This window comes from Epargyreus clarus, unplaced genomic scaffold (assembly GCF_041222505.1).
Source record: "Epargyreus clarus isolate Ecla_fem2 unplaced genomic scaffold, WU_Ecla_fem_2.2 ptg000009l, whole genome shotgun sequence".
NCBI lineage: Eukaryota > Metazoa > Arthropoda > Insecta > Lepidoptera > Hesperiidae > Epargyreus > Epargyreus clarus.
This window is the reverse complement of record NW_027332217.1, coordinates 8,584,294-8,602,156: the sequence shown is the minus strand read 5'-3', so window position 1 is coordinate 8,602,156 and position 17,863 is coordinate 8,584,294. Positions and strand designations below refer to the sequence as shown.

General features: G+C 32.4%; 3 protein-coding genes across 3 annotated transcripts; 1 reads left to right on the top strand and 2 right to left on the bottom strand.

Annotated features, from left to right (window-relative positions):
* Positions 1-1,152: 1,152 nt before the first annotated feature.
* Positions 1,153-2,822, bottom strand: LOC140744921 (phosphatidylethanolamine-binding protein 1). Its single transcript, XM_073076644.1, has 4 exons — positions 2,521-2,822; positions 2,220-2,312; positions 1,813-1,867; positions 1,153-1,402 (listed from the first exon to the last, which is right to left on the bottom strand). The coding sequence occupies exons 1-4, from the start codon at positions 2,746-2,748 to the stop codon at positions 1,209-1,211; spliced, it is 570 nt and encodes a 189-aa protein (XP_072932745.1). The 5' UTR covers positions 2,749-2,822; the 3' UTR covers positions 1,153-1,208.
* A 2,784-nt stretch (positions 2,823-5,606) lies between these two features.
* LOC140744920 (nuclear receptor-binding factor 2) lies at positions 5,607-7,294 on the top strand. The gene is made up of 2 exons (XM_073076643.1): positions 5,607-5,812; positions 5,902-7,294. Exons 1-2 carry the CDS (start codon positions 5,789-5,791, stop codon positions 6,658-6,660), a joined length of 783 nt encoding a protein of 260 aa, XP_072932744.1. The 5' UTR covers positions 5,607-5,788; the 3' UTR covers positions 6,661-7,294.
* A 3,591-nt stretch (positions 7,295-10,885) lies between these two features.
* On the bottom strand, positions 10,886-15,090 carry LOC140744919 (transmembrane protein 127). The gene is made up of 4 exons (XM_073076642.1): positions 14,862-15,090; positions 14,203-14,460; positions 11,609-11,908; positions 10,886-11,272 (listed from the first exon to the last, which is right to left on the bottom strand). Exons 1-4 carry the CDS (start codon positions 14,884-14,886, stop codon positions 10,992-10,994), a joined length of 864 nt encoding a protein of 287 aa, XP_072932743.1. The 5' UTR covers positions 14,887-15,090; the 3' UTR covers positions 10,886-10,991.
* Between the last annotated feature and the right edge of the window lie 2,773 nt (positions 15,091-17,863).

The window sequence follows — 17,863 nt, the reverse complement described above, 5'->3', positions numbered from 1 at the left end:
TGGAAGAACGAGTATGATCTGGGAGGTACCACTACCACAGCTATTTCTTAAAGCAGTTCAGTGGAAGGGAGTGGATGCCGACTCGCTTTCATACAATACGACCATTTTGGTCCTCAGAAGTGGTAACACTTCAGTGATCGGCTTCTAGTAGGTATGTGGTATATTCCCTCATCTATATGGAAATGATGTTTATGGACAGCAGTAAACAATTACCATCAGTTGAACTGAACATTTGCTACTTCAATCGTATAAAAACCTCGTACGTAAACATTTATCGAAATATAAATAAACTTAAATAGTCCCTGTCCATCATTACGGTCTGTAAATTACTTGATTAAAACCAGTAGTTAGTGTGAGATGGGAAAATAATGTGTTTATATAAATTAGGCGCGGTTGGGACGCGTGGGCTGAGGTGAGAGAGAAGTGTCGCGTGCGCAGCCTACGCCGCTCGTGCAGGCATTATTTTTCAAGTTGGTTTGACTGGCTCGTTGAAATTAACCATTGGCGCCAGCCTCGCGAGCAATATTTTACTTGTTTAATTGTGTACGAACGTACCTTCAATTGATTACTTTGAATAAGTGCTTTCTGTTCATTGCGTCACGTATTTCGTCATGCATGAGTTTCTCCGCCTAAAATGGAATCCTCGTAAAAACAAGTGTCAGCCTGTCAGGGTTTTATAACGTTTAACTCATAACTTTAATTTACTTCAGATAAACTTTCATTTTAAGCTTAAATAAGCAATGCAGTTACTTTATCTTCCATGTAGGGCAGATACAAAGGAGACTTGAGCAACTAAATGCATATCTGCAAGAACATTTATGTAGATTTACCTACTTAGTACGTAAATAACACATTACGTAAGTACTAAGTAGGTAAAGGTAGCGGGCTTAATTAAATGTTTTGAAAAACTGTTATGTGAGCATGTTAGGGTTACGGTATTTAACACATTTATACTTTAGTAGGTCAGGGTTAAATTTGAAAAAATAAAATAATGTTTTAGGTAGTTGCATTATTCCACAAAAAAGTTCACTAATCTGAAATACTCTAAAAAGATAAAAGTTCAATATTTTGATAATATTTGACATTACATAAAACGAATAATATTTATTAGTACATAGGTATACTATTATATAATAAAATAACTAATAAATGTAAGTCTAGAATCCATTACAATTTTATAACGTTTACAACATAACTAGTAGCGACATCTAGAATTGTACTCTGAATTGAGTAGAAGCAACTGGTCCACAAAGGTTCTTGCCTCGGAGCCAGTTAGCGAGAACGAAGCGCCCTCTCGACGTCGGCACGTTCGGCAGGAAGTTGTTCCCTTCAGCTTGTTCATACAGCAGACTCATGTAACGGTGCGGGCCTGTGCCGCGAGGTGGCGTTGGTGGTTTGTAACCTTAAATTAAGAAATGCGATTTGATTATACGAATTGTAAATAAACTGAATTGTATGTATTGTATTTTTATAGAACGAAGGAGTTGTTCCCCTGATCCTAGGTATATGAAAATTTTCAAATATACAGTTATTTTCCTTTTCCCAAAATTAACATGAAATGTGTAATGTAAGCTGTAAATATCTTAACCTAGGTACTCATAAAACGTATAACAACACCAATACTTCGTAAGTACAACACTTACTACTAATGGTGTTGTTACCCGTTTTAGTATCAAATAGAAGCAGAGAGTAGGACAAAAACCTGTATTCCGTCGTCCTATTTTATATCGTGTAATTATTCTTCAAAACAAATGTTTTGGTGGGATTTAAATTGGAATAACATAAATTAAAGATGTTTGATTTACGACTCACCTCTATAGTCAATTCCAACAGTCTTACTGGTTTCCTTTGCTTTTAAAGCCAAGCCCTACAATAAATAAATAATACAAATAAGTTACTTGCATAATACTATGATTGTAAACCTACTGATTTTATTTGCTTATTTTATTAATTTTGACATACATTTCGTTTTCATTTTCCCGAATTGGCCTCAGAAATCACTTCATGAACAGTGGTTTCCAATATTTAGATATAGGTCGGCAACGAAAAGGGTCGTCCGTAAATTTTTCCCCTTACCCTTTATTAGTCGAGTTAGCGAAAAATAATAAGTTCTAAGAAATGTATGATCTACATTTTTTTCCCACCATATTTTTGAAACGTTTTTGTAAGAAATATTATTTTTCTTTTAAAAAAGTTAACTACCCTATTAATAAACTTACCGGTATATTAGACTTTAACATGTGTAGATAGAATTCTCCATCTATTTGTGGTGGTGCATCTGGATCAACCATAATTATTGTATAGAACTTTTTCTGTAAAATCAAAAAACTTGATATTTCAAAAGTTATCATCATCAACAAACGAATTTGCTAATCGCTGACCTTTTCTAAATTGAAAAACAGTTTAGATAAAGCAAGTGTCAGATGCGGTAGGCCCCCTTTCAGATAAGTAGACTATCAATGGTCATATCTTTTTATTGATTGAATTGCATCGAAATACTATTAGATTTTGAAATCGTACCGAATCAGCTAATGCGTATTGAAAAAGTGGTTCTTCGGTAAAAACTTGCTTTGGCAGGAGTATGTCACAATTGTGGTCGTTCACCATTGTTCCACCGACGCTAGTCACATTCAATCCTAATAAATGATCACATCCTTCGAGGAGACTCTTAACATCAACCATGGAACATTGTGAAGTTACGCCAAACACAGTTTGAAAAAGTAATTGGAATAAAAAAAGGGCAAGCATTTTTTCTGGTACGTTGTTCTTACTTAAAAATCAACTGTTATGTGAATTGTACCGTGTGTTTGTAACGTTATGTTATGGGTTCAATGTTTTCAGTTTCTTGTTATGAAACTAAATGTCAACAAACTATTGAACAATGGTTTTCCCGTTTTACTTTGGGCTTTAATCGACTTTTTACCCGGTTAATTATTAAATAATAAACGCTTTCTACACTCACAGCCCCACACTAGGATTCCCTGTGTCGTGGTTGCCATGGACACACACAAAGACAATACACAAACACCCAGACCCAGAACAGGTATCTAAATTCATCATTCATTTCAAATATCTGTCTGGCCGGGGATCGAACCCGAAACCCTTTGCGCATCAGACCGGTATGGTGGCCGCTCCGCCACGCGGGTCGTCAAATTATGTTTTCATCCTCTTAAAGAGAACATTAATGCTTATTGCAGATAATTTCCGAATATGATAGTAGTGCTAGGCACAGTATTAATTCCTTTTTATAATAACCCTGCCTTAGCATTCAGGTAAAAAGACCGAATCGGGTAAAAGTCACAATTTGTGCTTTATGTCGTACAATAGCTGACGAATCCATGAAAAAATCATAATACATACATCTGAATAAAATGCAATATTCGCTCATTTGTAATCTATCAATACATTGGCATAATTTTAATCTATGATACGATGTTTTACGTCACATTATCTATTAAAATTGAAGTGTCGATATAAGTAACAAAGTTTAAACCATTTTTTTTACATTATTTTTATTATGAATAGTCTTCAAAAAATAGGAATACCACAGTTGAATAGAAAGCAAATGGTACCAGAAATATCAAACCGAATACGATGTGCACATATGTGGTGCCAACGACATTGGCCACTTCTTGGTAATCCAAAAATGCGATGCAGAATAAAGTTCCAGGTATATAAATTTTTCGTAAGACCCATTTTAACGTATGGGTGCGAGGTGTGGAAGCTGAATGAGTTCTGCGCAAGAAAACTCTTGCATTTTGAATACTGGATTCTATCACAGATTTTGAAGTCAACATATTATTGCAGGGGTGAAAAAATTTCAGAGATTAGTGTAAAATTTGTATACGAAAAATATGGAATCATGGATGTTGTACATCATGTGCGATGTGAACGACTCCGATGGAGGCAGTTGATTAGGCATGAAGAAATTGCTCTAAAGCATTTACGAAAGAGATGTAGACCAAGAACAACTTTTAATTTGATTGAGTGATACTTCTTAAACATTATAATAAGGAATAAATACTACATGATTCTAAAGTGAAATTTCTTTATTTTGATTCCATAAAACCTTATCAGGTTGATTACAAACTCCATTTATTTTTACAATCATTACAAAGGTTAAACAAGACAAAGGATTTAGATGCTGGATTGGATAGAGCATAGTCCCAAAATCTTGTAATTTAAATTTAACTCTAATTCGGTGAGTTCAAGGTATTGAGAATCATTTTTGTTCTTGATATAGGCAGCAATTTGCTTTTCTTTAATATTTATTACTTTCTTACTGCTTGTGCTTGTTTTATGGATCCAAAATAGTTAAGTTAGCATCGTGACAATTTTCACGGCATTCTATAGCTCGCACAAAATACTTTGCTGTGGAATCGTTTGGACAGCAATCGGCAAAAAACCTGCGTATATCGTGAGTCCGAAGACCAGTGGCCCTCCTCCATCTGATTTTTTGTATCTTTATATGATTCAGTAAATCAACATCACTAAAATGTTCATACAATCTAGTCGATTTGTTACAACTGAGTATCTTTTTCAGAGTCTCAACTTCAATCTTCTTAAGACGAGAGTTGCTTTTTTTGTACCAACGAAATATCAGCAATGGTCTCAAAAATATTTTGTATGCCAAGAATTTATGCGCAAGTGACATTCGTGAAGAATTTATAAAAACATTCTTCTTGGACCAATATCGTAATAGTTTAGTACTAGGCATCTTTAGATCGATAATACATCAATTTAGTTGTAAGTAAAATGAAGATTTAGGGCACTTATAAATGACTAATGGTACTTGACATTCCTAATGACAGACATAAAATAATGTCTCTCAAGAAGTCAAGAAGTCGGATCGATTTTACGATTCAAATTATTTTGGGATAATTTTTACAATGGTATTTAATTGATTTATTTTTATACACTACAGTGGGTTTTGAAACTACACTACTCGTATAGCCGAATGTAGCAGTCGCTGAAATAGTTATAATATTATAGTTACGAAAATGAGTTTGCTACTTATACGAATTAATTTTTATCGCGAAGAAATTCTCATGGATGGAGTGGTCAAAGAGTATAGTAACCTATATAGGAAGGAGTGGTTAAAGAAAGATCTAGCGTTAGAACCCCATAGTCCCATTATACGCCCAAGTCTAAACACTGTCTGAGCATTGCATATTTCTGCAATTTGCGTATAATATACCCTTCGGTGCCGGTGTAGTAGTTTTTTTTTAATAAATGTAGTCTTATTGACTCCTTATAACATGAGCTAACTACCAGAAAAAGTCTCGTCAAAGTAGGTCCAGCACTTTCTGAGATTAACTGTAACAAACAGACACTATTTTTTTTATTTGTTTACGATACTACTAGTAAAACAAAACCCCAGAGATATTACTAATTAATCTGAGGATAAATCAATGGTTGTTTTAACAAGACAAAATACTAAATTGAGGTCAAATAAATATAATCCAAGGATGTAAAAAAGCCTGGATTTACACGTATTAAAAAATGTAACTGTCAATAGTTACGTCAATGTCAAGTGTATCATCTGTGATCTGTTTTGTTTTGTTAGAATTGTCATTTGTCACTGGTTGACTGATTGTCATTATTGTAAAATTTACATTCGAAATAAATAAAGTAAAAATAATTATTAGATCTGTACAAGAACGTAACTTTAACAAAGTACTTCACTATAGTCTTAGCGGTGTGATGTAGCGAAGCAAACGAATGCCAAATATTTCGTTTATTCATAACTTTCTTTGTGGTCGCAATAAATCCAAATTGAACAAACGCAATGGAATCTCATCCGCTAAATTTGGTAATAACTTCATAATAATGGCCTAAGTGTATTACACTAACACATTAGTGTATGGCTAAAAAATATTAATGCGTAGCAAAACGTTTCAGGCTCATCAACAGCATCGTCGTGCTGAGGCTCACCTGCTGCACAATAGGTACGACGAAGCCATGCTGTGCCATCACAATGCCGCCGAGTTACTCCTTGACGCAATGAAATCCACTACCTCAACAGTCGCTTTAGAATCCATCAGTCTTCAACACAGCTACCACCTCAAACAAAAAGACTTAATCAAAAGCAAAAAGGAGCAGTACACACGAGTAAAGAAAGCCGTGGACAACATAAAAAACTTAGGAAAGGAAACACTCCTAAATCTTCAAGTTGATGATTCTACTAAATTGCAAGTTGCTATATACAAAGCAATAAATGAATCGGAGTCCTTATTACATTCTCTGAATACTAACAAAGAACAAGCACCTCAAAGTGATGTAGCAAGAGATGTCATTGATGGAAAGAAAACAGAGAAGTCCCAGCAAACAGTTGTAGAAGAACTACAAATACTGAACCAAAATCTTCATTCTCTTGTAGAGCAATTAGTAGTACAAGTCGAAGTCTTAAAAGATGAAAATATGACATTGAAAGAAAGGGTTAATTATTTGGAGAAAGAGAGGATTAGATACTTGAACATTCCATCACAGGAGCTGGGGCAAGGAAGTCATATGCCAGGGATGTTATATATTGGTGACAATGGGACCAAGGAATCACAAAATGGTAGCTTCGCAGAACTAAGTAGTAAGCCTCATACTGCACCAGTCGATAGGCTAAATCAGCAGCCAAATTTTGATTTGAGTGCACTTAAAAATAATTAATGTTAAATATTGTTGCCAGATTTATTGTTTTACTATTCTACTGCTGTGTGAGAAGGGTTTATGCCTTATTCTATCCCCTTTCCGAAGTGCAACTACTATACTTACGACTTATGAGAACTCATATATGTAATACTAGCTGACCTGGCAAATGTTGTTGCCATATAAAAAAAAATGTTAAGGGAGAACAACCCTTATCACTTATGGGTATGAAAAATAGATAGTAGCCAATTCTCAGACCTACTGAATATGCATATAAAATTTGGTAAGAATCAGTAAAGCAGTTTCAAAAGAGTATGGTAACTAATATTGTGACATGAGAATTTTATAAATAAGAGGTCATGCATGTTCCATACAATGTTTTTCTTCACTGTTAAGGGAAGTAAACATTAATTTCTACAATGCACATATCTGAAATATTCCAATGTATGGGATGGGGATTTGAACCCTGGACTCCAGCATGAGGCCAAATTACAACCCGCACGGCTATTACTGTTAAACTTTATCATGACAGTTAAGAAGTACTTAATAGATTATTTTAGACTAGTATATTATTTACGTATAATAATATTTATTATATTCAAATTGTAAATATTTCATATTATTTCTTATATCAAGATTAAAGATTATAATGATATTTTTACTTATTATTTTTAAATTTATTATTCAGTTCATGGTTTGAAAAATACATATATGTATACAGATGAAATAAAACAAACTATTATTTTTTATAGATATGTATTGCATATTGGTCTTACACAAAAATAAAATCTTACTCTTGTTTATATGTAAAAATAAACTTCCCAGATTATTTGCCAGGAATAACTATCCTTATTCTAGAAGAAATCTATACATTAACAAACAATATCACTAGTAACATTTTTTATATTTGGTAACATGAAATATACAGCAGACACTACCAAACCTATTTAAATTGAATATTGTTGATATTTACGACAAGATATTGTATTGGCAATGTTATCAACTGCTTTTATAGTCAGCAGTTTCACTTACATTTGTAACTAAGTTTTTAATAGGGGAAAAAGTTTTTGAATATTTGTCATTAAACTAGCATCTTGTCGAAATAGTGACTTTATTGTAATTATTCAATTAGTTTGACTTTACTTTAGCTATTCAAATAATATTTTGTTAATTTTCGACTAAAATAGTCCAGATTTCATCTCAGACGCTTAGATTTCAGCCTAAACATATTTTGACATTTTTAACGCTTTTTCCTATTAAAAAATATTATTAAGGCCTTTAAAATTTGAATACCACATCTACAGACACTGAATAAGTATAAAGAGTATGGACAGTTATACAGAAATACACAGATCAGAAATTGGATAACGATGTTAAATCTAAAAGCTCTTATAAATAGTTTCGTTACTTGACTATATCGTTCATTTTACTTTATCCAAACTGGTTACTAACATTGTATATTTTTTGGAAGAATAGTTGCCATGTAGTTAATAAACAATTAATGAAGGATAGACTTACTTGGACTTTACAATGTAAATTATATAATTATACATTTTGTGATTTTAACATGTATTGAAATGTTTTAATGAAAGTAATATTTTCATAATTAGATGTACTTAGGTAAGGAATTAATTTTGATACAGCAAAATCGAATATTCTTACAGAAAACGCAAGGGTCTTCAGGAAAATAATTAAAATGATCTATTCTCAGACGGAAAGGGTGCCCTTATAATGGTCGTACTGTAAAATAGTAAATAAGATACACATTTTAATCACTTAATAGTCCAAGTTCGCCCACCCTACACATACACATTATTAATTTGAAAAAGATAACTAATATCAATAATTTAAAATATTTCTTTACAGGTTTTTTATATAAGTGAAGAATTAATGTAATTATTTAACTCTGTATTCAATATTGTTATGGAAATGTAGACTACACAATTTAAACACGATCGACAGGAATTTTCACAGTATTCCGTAATAACAAATAGGCAAAATAAAAAAAAATGGTGGTGCGAAATCTTCGTAGTTCGTTCTCAATTTCGCCAGTTATTATATGTTATGTTACCTTATAACATATGCAGTATTCATACAAATCCAATCCAAATATCAATAGTTTTAAACCAATAATATCATTTTATTAAAACGATAAGTTATCATTTAATTTAACACAATTAGACATAATTTTGTTAAACATTTAACACTTTTATATTTTCTAAAACAGGTATATATCACATACCAAAAGTTTTTAACATGAAGCTCTAAGAGACATTTTCTTTCATTTTTCATAGTAAGGTTTAGTCTTCCTACGTTCTAGCAACTTTTAGGAGCCTTTTGTGCACAATAGAACAATGTATGTAGATTTTTATTTCCGTTGTATGCGTGACACCATTCAACCCTTGAGAACACTTGGGAGAACTGGATAAATAAAGTTTTCTGATAATGTGTAACTTTGCAAATAAGTAATAAATGTTATATTAAAAGATGATAGTCAGAGATGCGTACTCATTATTCCCTAGGCTTTTGATGTGGAAGGCGTCCCATTGTACTGTACTTATAACGTACATGCCTTCAATCCATGAGTATCCAAAATATAATAGAAATTACCGTAACCATTCAATGTAATCATCAATAGTATAATTATTTTATCTATATTATTTCATTAAATGTATACACTACCTTAATTCTCTCTTTATTATTATTAACTTAATCTGTTATTTAAATTGTTAATTACGTAGTTTTAAAATTGGCTGTAGATTGAAAATTAAGGCACTGCCATTATTGAGAAATATAGCAGCATTGTGACATAAGCACAATTACACAGTAGGTTTGTATGATTTAAAACATATTTATTATATATAATTTTATGCCAAAACACAGCAGTGCAATCAATATTGCTATACAGCAGATAAGCTAAACGGTGCTACCGATTTAGCCTGTATCTACTTATATGGGTTTCTATAAGTTAAATAGTCACAATTAATAATAAACATCAAAATCTTTCCGACAATACGACATAAATAGGCACTAAAATGGCGAATCACATACCGAAGAAATATTTAAGTTGATTAAACTCACAACCGCAATATACATAGAACAGAAACATTAACAGTTCAATTAGAGATTATATGCACTTTTAGAATTACAATGATGTAAGTGTAAGTAATCATCAATTATAGTCCGCTTAAAACTGGTAGTCCGCTCTGAATATAGAAATGAATCGCGTCGCCATAGCAAATTGTATGACTACACCTGCTCGCACCAACTTCAGAGCGGACTAGCAGTTTGGCTCGGACTATACCTATATACTACGCACACTTTCAAAAGCGATAAAGTATGAAATGAAACATTGAATTTCGTATAGTTGATATAAATTTCGCTAGATGGAAGAAGTATCAATGATGGTTTGAGAGGAAATTGAAGGCTGTTGCCTGATTCAAATGCATTTTTCACCAGTGCATATTTGCAGTTACGTCATTGCAATACTAAAAGTGCGAATATTTTAGATATTAACAGTATAATGTTGTAACATCTCTTATAAGCTATACCTAATCAAGTTTAAATATACATACTACTATTCTAAGTTTATCTTCAGACTATAAGAGGCTTTGTTATAGTTGGACATTGGGTACACCCAACGAGATTCAACTTTAGTTTCGAGTTAAATTTATTTGGCGTTATGTACCAACCGGAACCCCGAGAATGGTTATGTAAATTAAAGTATAGTCATTTAGGGCAATAACGGACCTAGGGTAAAATTTGCAAGATAATTTGATCAGTTTTTTTACAATGTGCACCATTCCTTCGAAATTACGTACGTGTATGTTTGGCGTATTTTAAAAAAAAGGCTTGCGTGTGAATATGTACACGCGCAAGAAGTGAAACTATTACAAAACAAAAAAATACGTAATGACTACCGTATCGTATCATGCCAAATCTATAATAGCCTTTTCTGCAAAACTTACGATATTTACTAGCCAACATTATGGTGCCCATTTCGTAAAAAAGAATTCTTACCAAACGTGGCAGCTAAAAAAGTTCAAAAAATTGTCCCTAAAATTAGCCTGCCATTTAATTCATATGGTTTGAATTATTTACCCCAAAGATGCTATCACCCCAAATAGCCATAATTAGATAAGAAAAATAGCTACACGAAAGTAGATATATTATTATTATAACCTATTTCGCAATATCTGTACTAAGCCGTATTTAAAGCATTCGAATTCCATTGTATGCGTTTAGCAAAAAAAAAAAGAAAAATACATTTACAAACTTGGTTAAATATAGTATGCTTAACATTTATAGAATAACTAATAGTAGAGTAAAATAAAGTTATGAGATTATAAAGCTTACGGCGTATAAGGGGGCGGCGGGGGAAGGATAGACAGATCGTCAAATGGGAAGTATTGTTGTGTGCCTAGCACTGGGGGAGCGAACGTAGGATGGGCAGATGGAACGTAATTAGCACTTGGGGTGTAAGGGGGTAGGGTAGGCACAGCTGGTGTGGGTCCGACGCTATGGGCTTCATAGCCATCCCAATCTTCCATGAGATTTCGTCTCTGTATATCTTCGTCGTTTGACAACGGAGCACCCCACAAGTTGGCGGCCGAAGCGAGCAATGCCAAAGCACCTGAAAAGTACAATAAACAAGTAGTTATTACAACATATTTATTTTTCTAATTAAGCTACAAATTCATTGCTGGTTTTGGTTTTTTCTCAGTGCTATGATGATGACACATGATTTATAACAAAATTAGCTCATACATATATTTGATTACATACATGTATGTTAGTAGTGACAGCAGAGTGGTTAGATATCAGGCGGAAATTTTGAAGCGAAACATCACAAGAAAACCTATGCACCTAAGAGTTCTTTTAACCATCATCATCAAATCAGTTTTTAATTTTTTAATTTTCATCATGCCAATAACGAATTTTAATTACAGAAGAATTCTTAGATACCAACCTGCTCCTGTTATCGTGTAAAATCCATATTCATAATCAACTTGTATTGTATTAGGATCGCTATTGTTTGCATTTCCCAACACAACAGTTGTGTAGTAGCACACTCCAACAATAGCAATGACCCAGAAAACACACATTATACTCGGAACTGCATTTCTTCGGAGCATTTTTATTGCTTTACTGTTGAGGCTGGTTATATTTATTATCACTCCAATACAAGAACAAAGTAGTACCATAAAACATAATAATATGAGTACTCTCATTAGAGTAATAATTTCGGCGGTAGTACATGGTGGCAAACCTGAAACATTATGAAATATTAATTTTACTATTATCATTCTATATTTGTTTTCTCTTGACAACGTTAATTAAGAGTTGTTTCCAATCCTGTAGTATTCTGTATGCTCAAGTTACACAGCCATTATATTTATGATTATTAAGTATCTGCACACAAAGTCTACCATCTCCACCACTACGGCAGAGCTGTTGTGAACCTCATTAAAACTGCTTTTAAGTCTTTAATAATCAATCTCCTTTGAGAATTCCAGTTATGTCCAAGAAACTTTTCATAGTCTTACATATATTATCGATACATATATTATATACAATATTTATATCCGCCCATTTCCTTTAACTAAACTCCTAACAAAAAAATAACTAATAAAAATTAAAAATAAAATAAAATCCTAACTAATGTAAGGTGACTTAGTGAAGGCATAGTTATTTTCCAAAAAAAAATATAATGTAAATTATCTGTGCCTTAACACAATGGGACATTAGCCTTCACAGTATTTCCTTATAGCAAATACCCTACACCAATACACTCAAGTGCATCTATTTGGAAAACTTAAATCATGAAACAATGTATTGATAAATATTATTTTTTATCTCCTTATAGTATATGATTCATTAACAAATTGTTTATAAAATAATAGCAATTGTTGATAATTGGAGATCAGGTATCATCACTTTATCAAAAGTTATGTGCCACATGTTGAATCTGTTTATTTTCAGCTATGATATTTATTACAATATTGTTAACTATTTTGCTTATTCCCACATAATAATAATATAATATTATTTCTACTAAATTAAAAAAATAATCTACTATATTTAATATAGCACTAACTTAACACTATTCATTGTTGAATTTACATAATCATATGTTTTGTACTCAGATGAAATTATTTCAATAAGATTAGCCCTATCTGGGGTTGGTCACAGATGCACTGCTATCCTCAGGGACTATGTTGCTACTCTTTGGATGAGTGTGTCTCACACCACACCAAATAATCCATAGACATATTACTATCCCTAAGAGCAGGCAGAAGGATGATGGTAATCTATAAAAGTGTGGTAGTTTTGTCTCATAAGTTTCTTGCAAGGGGATCATTGTTATAATTATGATAATTACAAAAGACATACTGTTATGAAGATTTTGTCCTTGACATTACAAGTAGTGCAACAAATGGTCAAATATAACCATAATCATAAATGATAGTTAATAGTTAAGAACATTAAAGGGTTAATATAAGATATAATTATTAATTAGTTATCGACGACGAATTGGCAATAACTCGTAACTCAAAAAAAAAAACACTACTTTACATAAGAACAAACGCTACTTTAAAAAGACAGAACATATTGCCACACTTTAATATTTTGCGCAATTTTGAATCTAAGGACCTGGTATCTTAAGGACGACCTGCGACACGTTATTTTAAGTCCACATATGCAAAAAACGCTTTTTCGTAAAAAAATGAGATACGAGTTATTGCTGCTACATCGTTTTTATATTGGTTAAAAAACAAAATCGAAAAAGGTATCCCTCTAGTATATAAAAATTGTGATTTTTTTATAATTATCGGAAACTCTGTATTAAAATACTAAATAATATCAGATAATTTATATCTAAAAAAAATGTGTATTTCATCATCTCACCTTGCAATTGGTTTCCAATTAGACCATTAACATTGGCATTAATTATATTTAACATGGCCAGCCCCATGATAATGATTCAGTCTTAATTACAGTTTGGAGGCCATTGTAAAATTATGAACATGAATACACTGGGAACTCTTATTGACTGATTACAAAAACTTGAATATTAAGAAGATAAAAATACTCTTATTGGCATTAATTATATTTAACATGGCCAGCCCCATGATAATGATTCAGTCTTAATTACAGTTTGGAGGCCATAGTAAAATTATGAACATGAATACACTGGGAACTCTTATTGACTGATTACAAAAACTTGAATATTAAGAAGATAAAAATACTCTTAATTGTTTTGAGTAGTTTAAGTAATAAATTATTGAAATTATGATTTTATGACCCTTTTCTGGAAAACAAATTACCTAACAATTTATTTTTAGTTTTGAGTATTAATTTTCATCCATTGGCTGTTTGCTCAATTAAACTTTATTAATATTTTTTGAGTTTTAAAAAAATATCTATTTCAACCTTCAAGTATAACCTTTTCAAGGATAACTTTGTATGTGCATAACATTTTTAATAATTGATATTTTTTAACAGCGACTTAATGAAATAAGAATTTATATCATTTTGAAATACAAGAAAAATATAACTCACCATTAAAGTCTGATCTGTTGATGGGATCGAATACCCTAATCTGATGTATAGTTATCTGATCATCATTGTCATCATCATCATCATCATCGAAGGTGAAGAACTGTGCCAATGACAAGCTTTGAGTGCAATGCAGTCCCTTGATTCTGAACCAACTTGGCTGAACCAGCGCAGCACAGGTTAAAAGAAATGTTGACAGATTAAAGAAAGCAGCTATCTTATTCAACTCCTTATCTTTAAATGGAAATGTTATTTTGAGACCTGTAACGCAAAAGGTATGACACTTGTAAAATATTATCACTGGAGTTCGAAAGTTCCAACATATTCTATAAATAGTTTAATATCCTGGGGGAGGTGTCTTTGGGGAGGTCATATTAATTTATCTCTTAGTTACGATACATGAAAAATAGAATCACGACATTTTAACGTAGGTCTTTGAATAAATTCAATACTTTTTTAGTATAAAAATAAAGTTTGCTAATTGACGGAAATGTTGGTAAATATTTAGATTAAGAGAGTAGATAAGTTATAAAATACATTGAGGTAGATGAATAATTGAAAGAAGCTCTGTATTTCCTATAATCTGCAAATACATGCGCATTTAATGGCTTTAATTAGTAAAATGCACAATTTCCTCCAGTACATAACATTGGACGTCATACCTCGGATCCAAGTCATACAACCCATGGTTATATATAAACCATCGGAACAATAATGAACAAAACTTCAAGTCCTATTTGAATGTTTTAATTTTAAACAATGATCATTAATTTCACAGCACCCAAATTTAATCAAAACGCTATATTATGCCACTTGATATCGCCTAATATTTTTAGTTTGTAAGTTTGATTAACACCATAGACAAGATTAGATAGAGAAACCACAGTAGAAACTTCACGTTACCACAGAATAAATATAGAAAATTGACAGTTACAACCATAGATTAGTACAACAATAGACAATAATATTGCAACACAGGTTACATACTAAGAAGTAGGTATTTAATTTATAATTTGTCCCTGCATAATATTGATTTTTCCGAGTAAAATTGTATTTTAAAATTTTATAAACACGATTTTGAACGGTATTTTCATACGATTTCGGTATTTTATAAATAGGTGTGCTAAGACTGCTAAGTATTGTGTAATAAAAGCGTGTTAAAATGGAACATAATAGGGCGGGAATTTCAAAAGCTCTGTCAGTTTCGTTAATATTCGATAAAATGAAATAAAAATAATTTATTTGCACTGTGGGACCTTGATTAGGAATTACTGCCAAATATGCTTTATTTTAATATTTAAAACATAGTTACTATTTGGGTTACTAGTTTACATTGTTAGTTACATAGTTACTAGTTTAGGTTATTTATACGAGTACATTATTATTATGATTTTATGGAATACAATTATTAATAATACTTCAATGAATTAGGTATTTCTTTCATTGATAATACAATAATTAGCAGTTACTGCATCTTTTTAAGAGATTGCTTAGATAAATAATTGTAAATTGTAAATTAGTAGTAGTAGTAGTAGTAGTAGTAGTAGTAGCGTAGTAGTATTTGAAGAAGCACTAAGAAAATACGCATGTACGTTTTCTCTGCTAATAACAAGAATCAAAAAACAAAAAGTTTCATTTGCCATTTAGATTCTCATTTCTCGCAATAAGACATAAAAGAAGCGGAGACCCAGACTATAAACTTAGTTTTTTTCGCTATGCAACGAGACAATGTATTACGCTTACTTTACTCCCATTTTATTTCGTCTTTTTGTTACATTCTTGTTGATGAAACTGTGTTTTATGAAAACAAAATTAAACCAAAGAGTACATGACGTCTCATATCTTTACTATAATGTACTCTGTATTTTTTTTAATATAGGAGTAGCATACGAGCATGCAGTCCACCTGATGGTAAGTGCCTACTGCCGCCCATGGACATCTGTAATCAACCCCAGATAGGATTAGAACTAACTGAGCTCCTAACTGAGGTCGGCCACAGGTGCGCCACTACCCCTGAGGACTAAGCTGGAACGCCTCGGAAATGTCTGTCTCCCTTACCGCACCCTTCAAACCGGATCACCGCAGCGCCTAACACTGCTGTTATTAGGTACAAATAGGTGTAGCGGTGGTGCCGCCGGAGTCGAACCATAAAGGGTTCTACCACCTTCTGTATCTTTTATTGTAATAGAAAGTCACGTTCGTCGTCAATTACCTAATTATTGTCCCACAGCTGAGCATGGGTCTCTTCTCACAGTGACAGACGTTAGGCCATATTACACAGCTGGTCAAGTGTACACTTCACCCACCTATGTCTTTTTTTTTTCTAAAGAAATCTTAGTATATGTTCCTCACGATTTTTTCCTTCAACATCTTCAACATTTGCTTTCAGATTAAATGCATGCATCGTTAGGTAGGTACTTCAAACTTATTAAAAACCTACGTAAATAAATATAACTCATGTTTTCGGAATTAAACTTCATCAATTTGCTCTGTCGATAATGTCCTCCAACTTTACGTGAAAGTTTCATCTAAACTACTGTTCTTAGTAGAGTTCTGTGCTCCTATATCCCCTTAATAAAGATTGTCTGGGAGAGTTCGATGATAACTATGGAAGGCATACGTCTTTTGTTCTGTCTCCGCCGGTACCTACCTATATGCTTATGTAATTATTTGTTTATATAAGTAGACAATAAATTATAACTATAAATAATGTGGTAAACTGTAATGGTAAATCCTGAAAGACAATATAATACTTTTTTATCCGATTGGGGAAAGAAATATTTTTCGACCGTATGTACCTAGATATGTACGAGTATATCTCATTCTTTGGCACGTCCTACAGCCCAAACGGCTTGACGGATTTAATGTATGAGTTGTTGTTGAATTTGATTTGTCAATTTTTATAATTCATCATCATCATCAACCCATTATTCTCCCACTGCTGGGCACGGGTCTCCTCTCAGAATGATTAGGATTAGGCCTTAGTCCACCGCGCTGGCCAAGTGCGTATCGGTAACTTCACATATCTTTGAGATTTTTTTTTATAAAATCTATATATACAGAGGAAACCTTTTCTCGCGATGTTTTCGTTCACCGTTTAAGCAAGTGATAATTATTTTTAATGCGCACATTACTTTGAAAAATCTGTCTGGGATTTGAACCTCGGAGCCCTCAATCAAAAGTGCGAGTTTCTTAACCACTAGGCTATCATTCCATTTATGTTTGATAATTAGTAGGTATTAAATAATTAAGACTTCCAAGCCTTTTTCATTGATTTATAATGTGGTCTATTGCAGTTAATATGCAATATACGAAAATAAACTGTAGTGATGTCGCAGGGCAAGGTTCGATTTAAAGGCGTGTTGATGGGTTGAAGGCTTTATTGTAACTAACTTAATATTACTCTAACACTCACTTATATTAGGATGTCTTAGCTCCACACTACAAAACAAACTATACCTCCATTCATACATATATACTTACATGCATGTTTATATGAAGGCACAATTTAATCTTTTTCGGTTAATTAATCCCATCAATCATTAGCCGTATTTGTCAGCGAATCAGCCTATAAAGGCATCAAAGTGATAAATTGCCGTTATATCAGGCTTTAAACGCGCCCCTTTGTGATTATTACTCTTGCATGAATCCTCTAAAATGAAAC

Coding starts and splice junctions, on each gene's coding strand:
- LOC140744921 (XM_073076644.1), bottom strand. CDS start 2,748: ATGCTTGCCCTTTTTTTATTCCAATTACTTTTTCAAACTGTGTTTGGC. Junction 2,313..2,520: donor AATACGCATTAGCTGATTCG/GTACGATTTCAA, acceptor TTGATTTTACAG/AAAAAGTTCTATACAATAAT. Junction 1,868..2,219: donor TGTTAAAGTCTAATATACCG/GTAAGTTTATTA, acceptor TATTTATTGTAG/GGCTTGGCTTTAAAAGCAAA.
- LOC140744920 (XM_073076643.1), top strand. CDS start 5,789: ATGGAATCTCATCCGCTAAATTTG. Junction 5,813..5,901: donor AATCTCATCCGCTAAATTTG/GTAATAACTTCA, acceptor AAAACGTTTCAG/GCTCATCAACAGCATCGTCG.
- LOC140744919 (XM_073076642.1), bottom strand. CDS start 14,886: ATGGGTTGTATGACTTGGATCCGAG. Junction 14,461..14,861: donor TTGTATGACTTGGATCCGAG/GTATGACGTCCA, acceptor TTTGCGTTACAG/GTCTCAAAATAACATTTCCA. Junction 11,909..14,202: donor CAACAGATCAGACTTTAATG/GTGAGTTATATT, acceptor ATAATGTTTCAG/GTTTGCCACCATGTACTACC.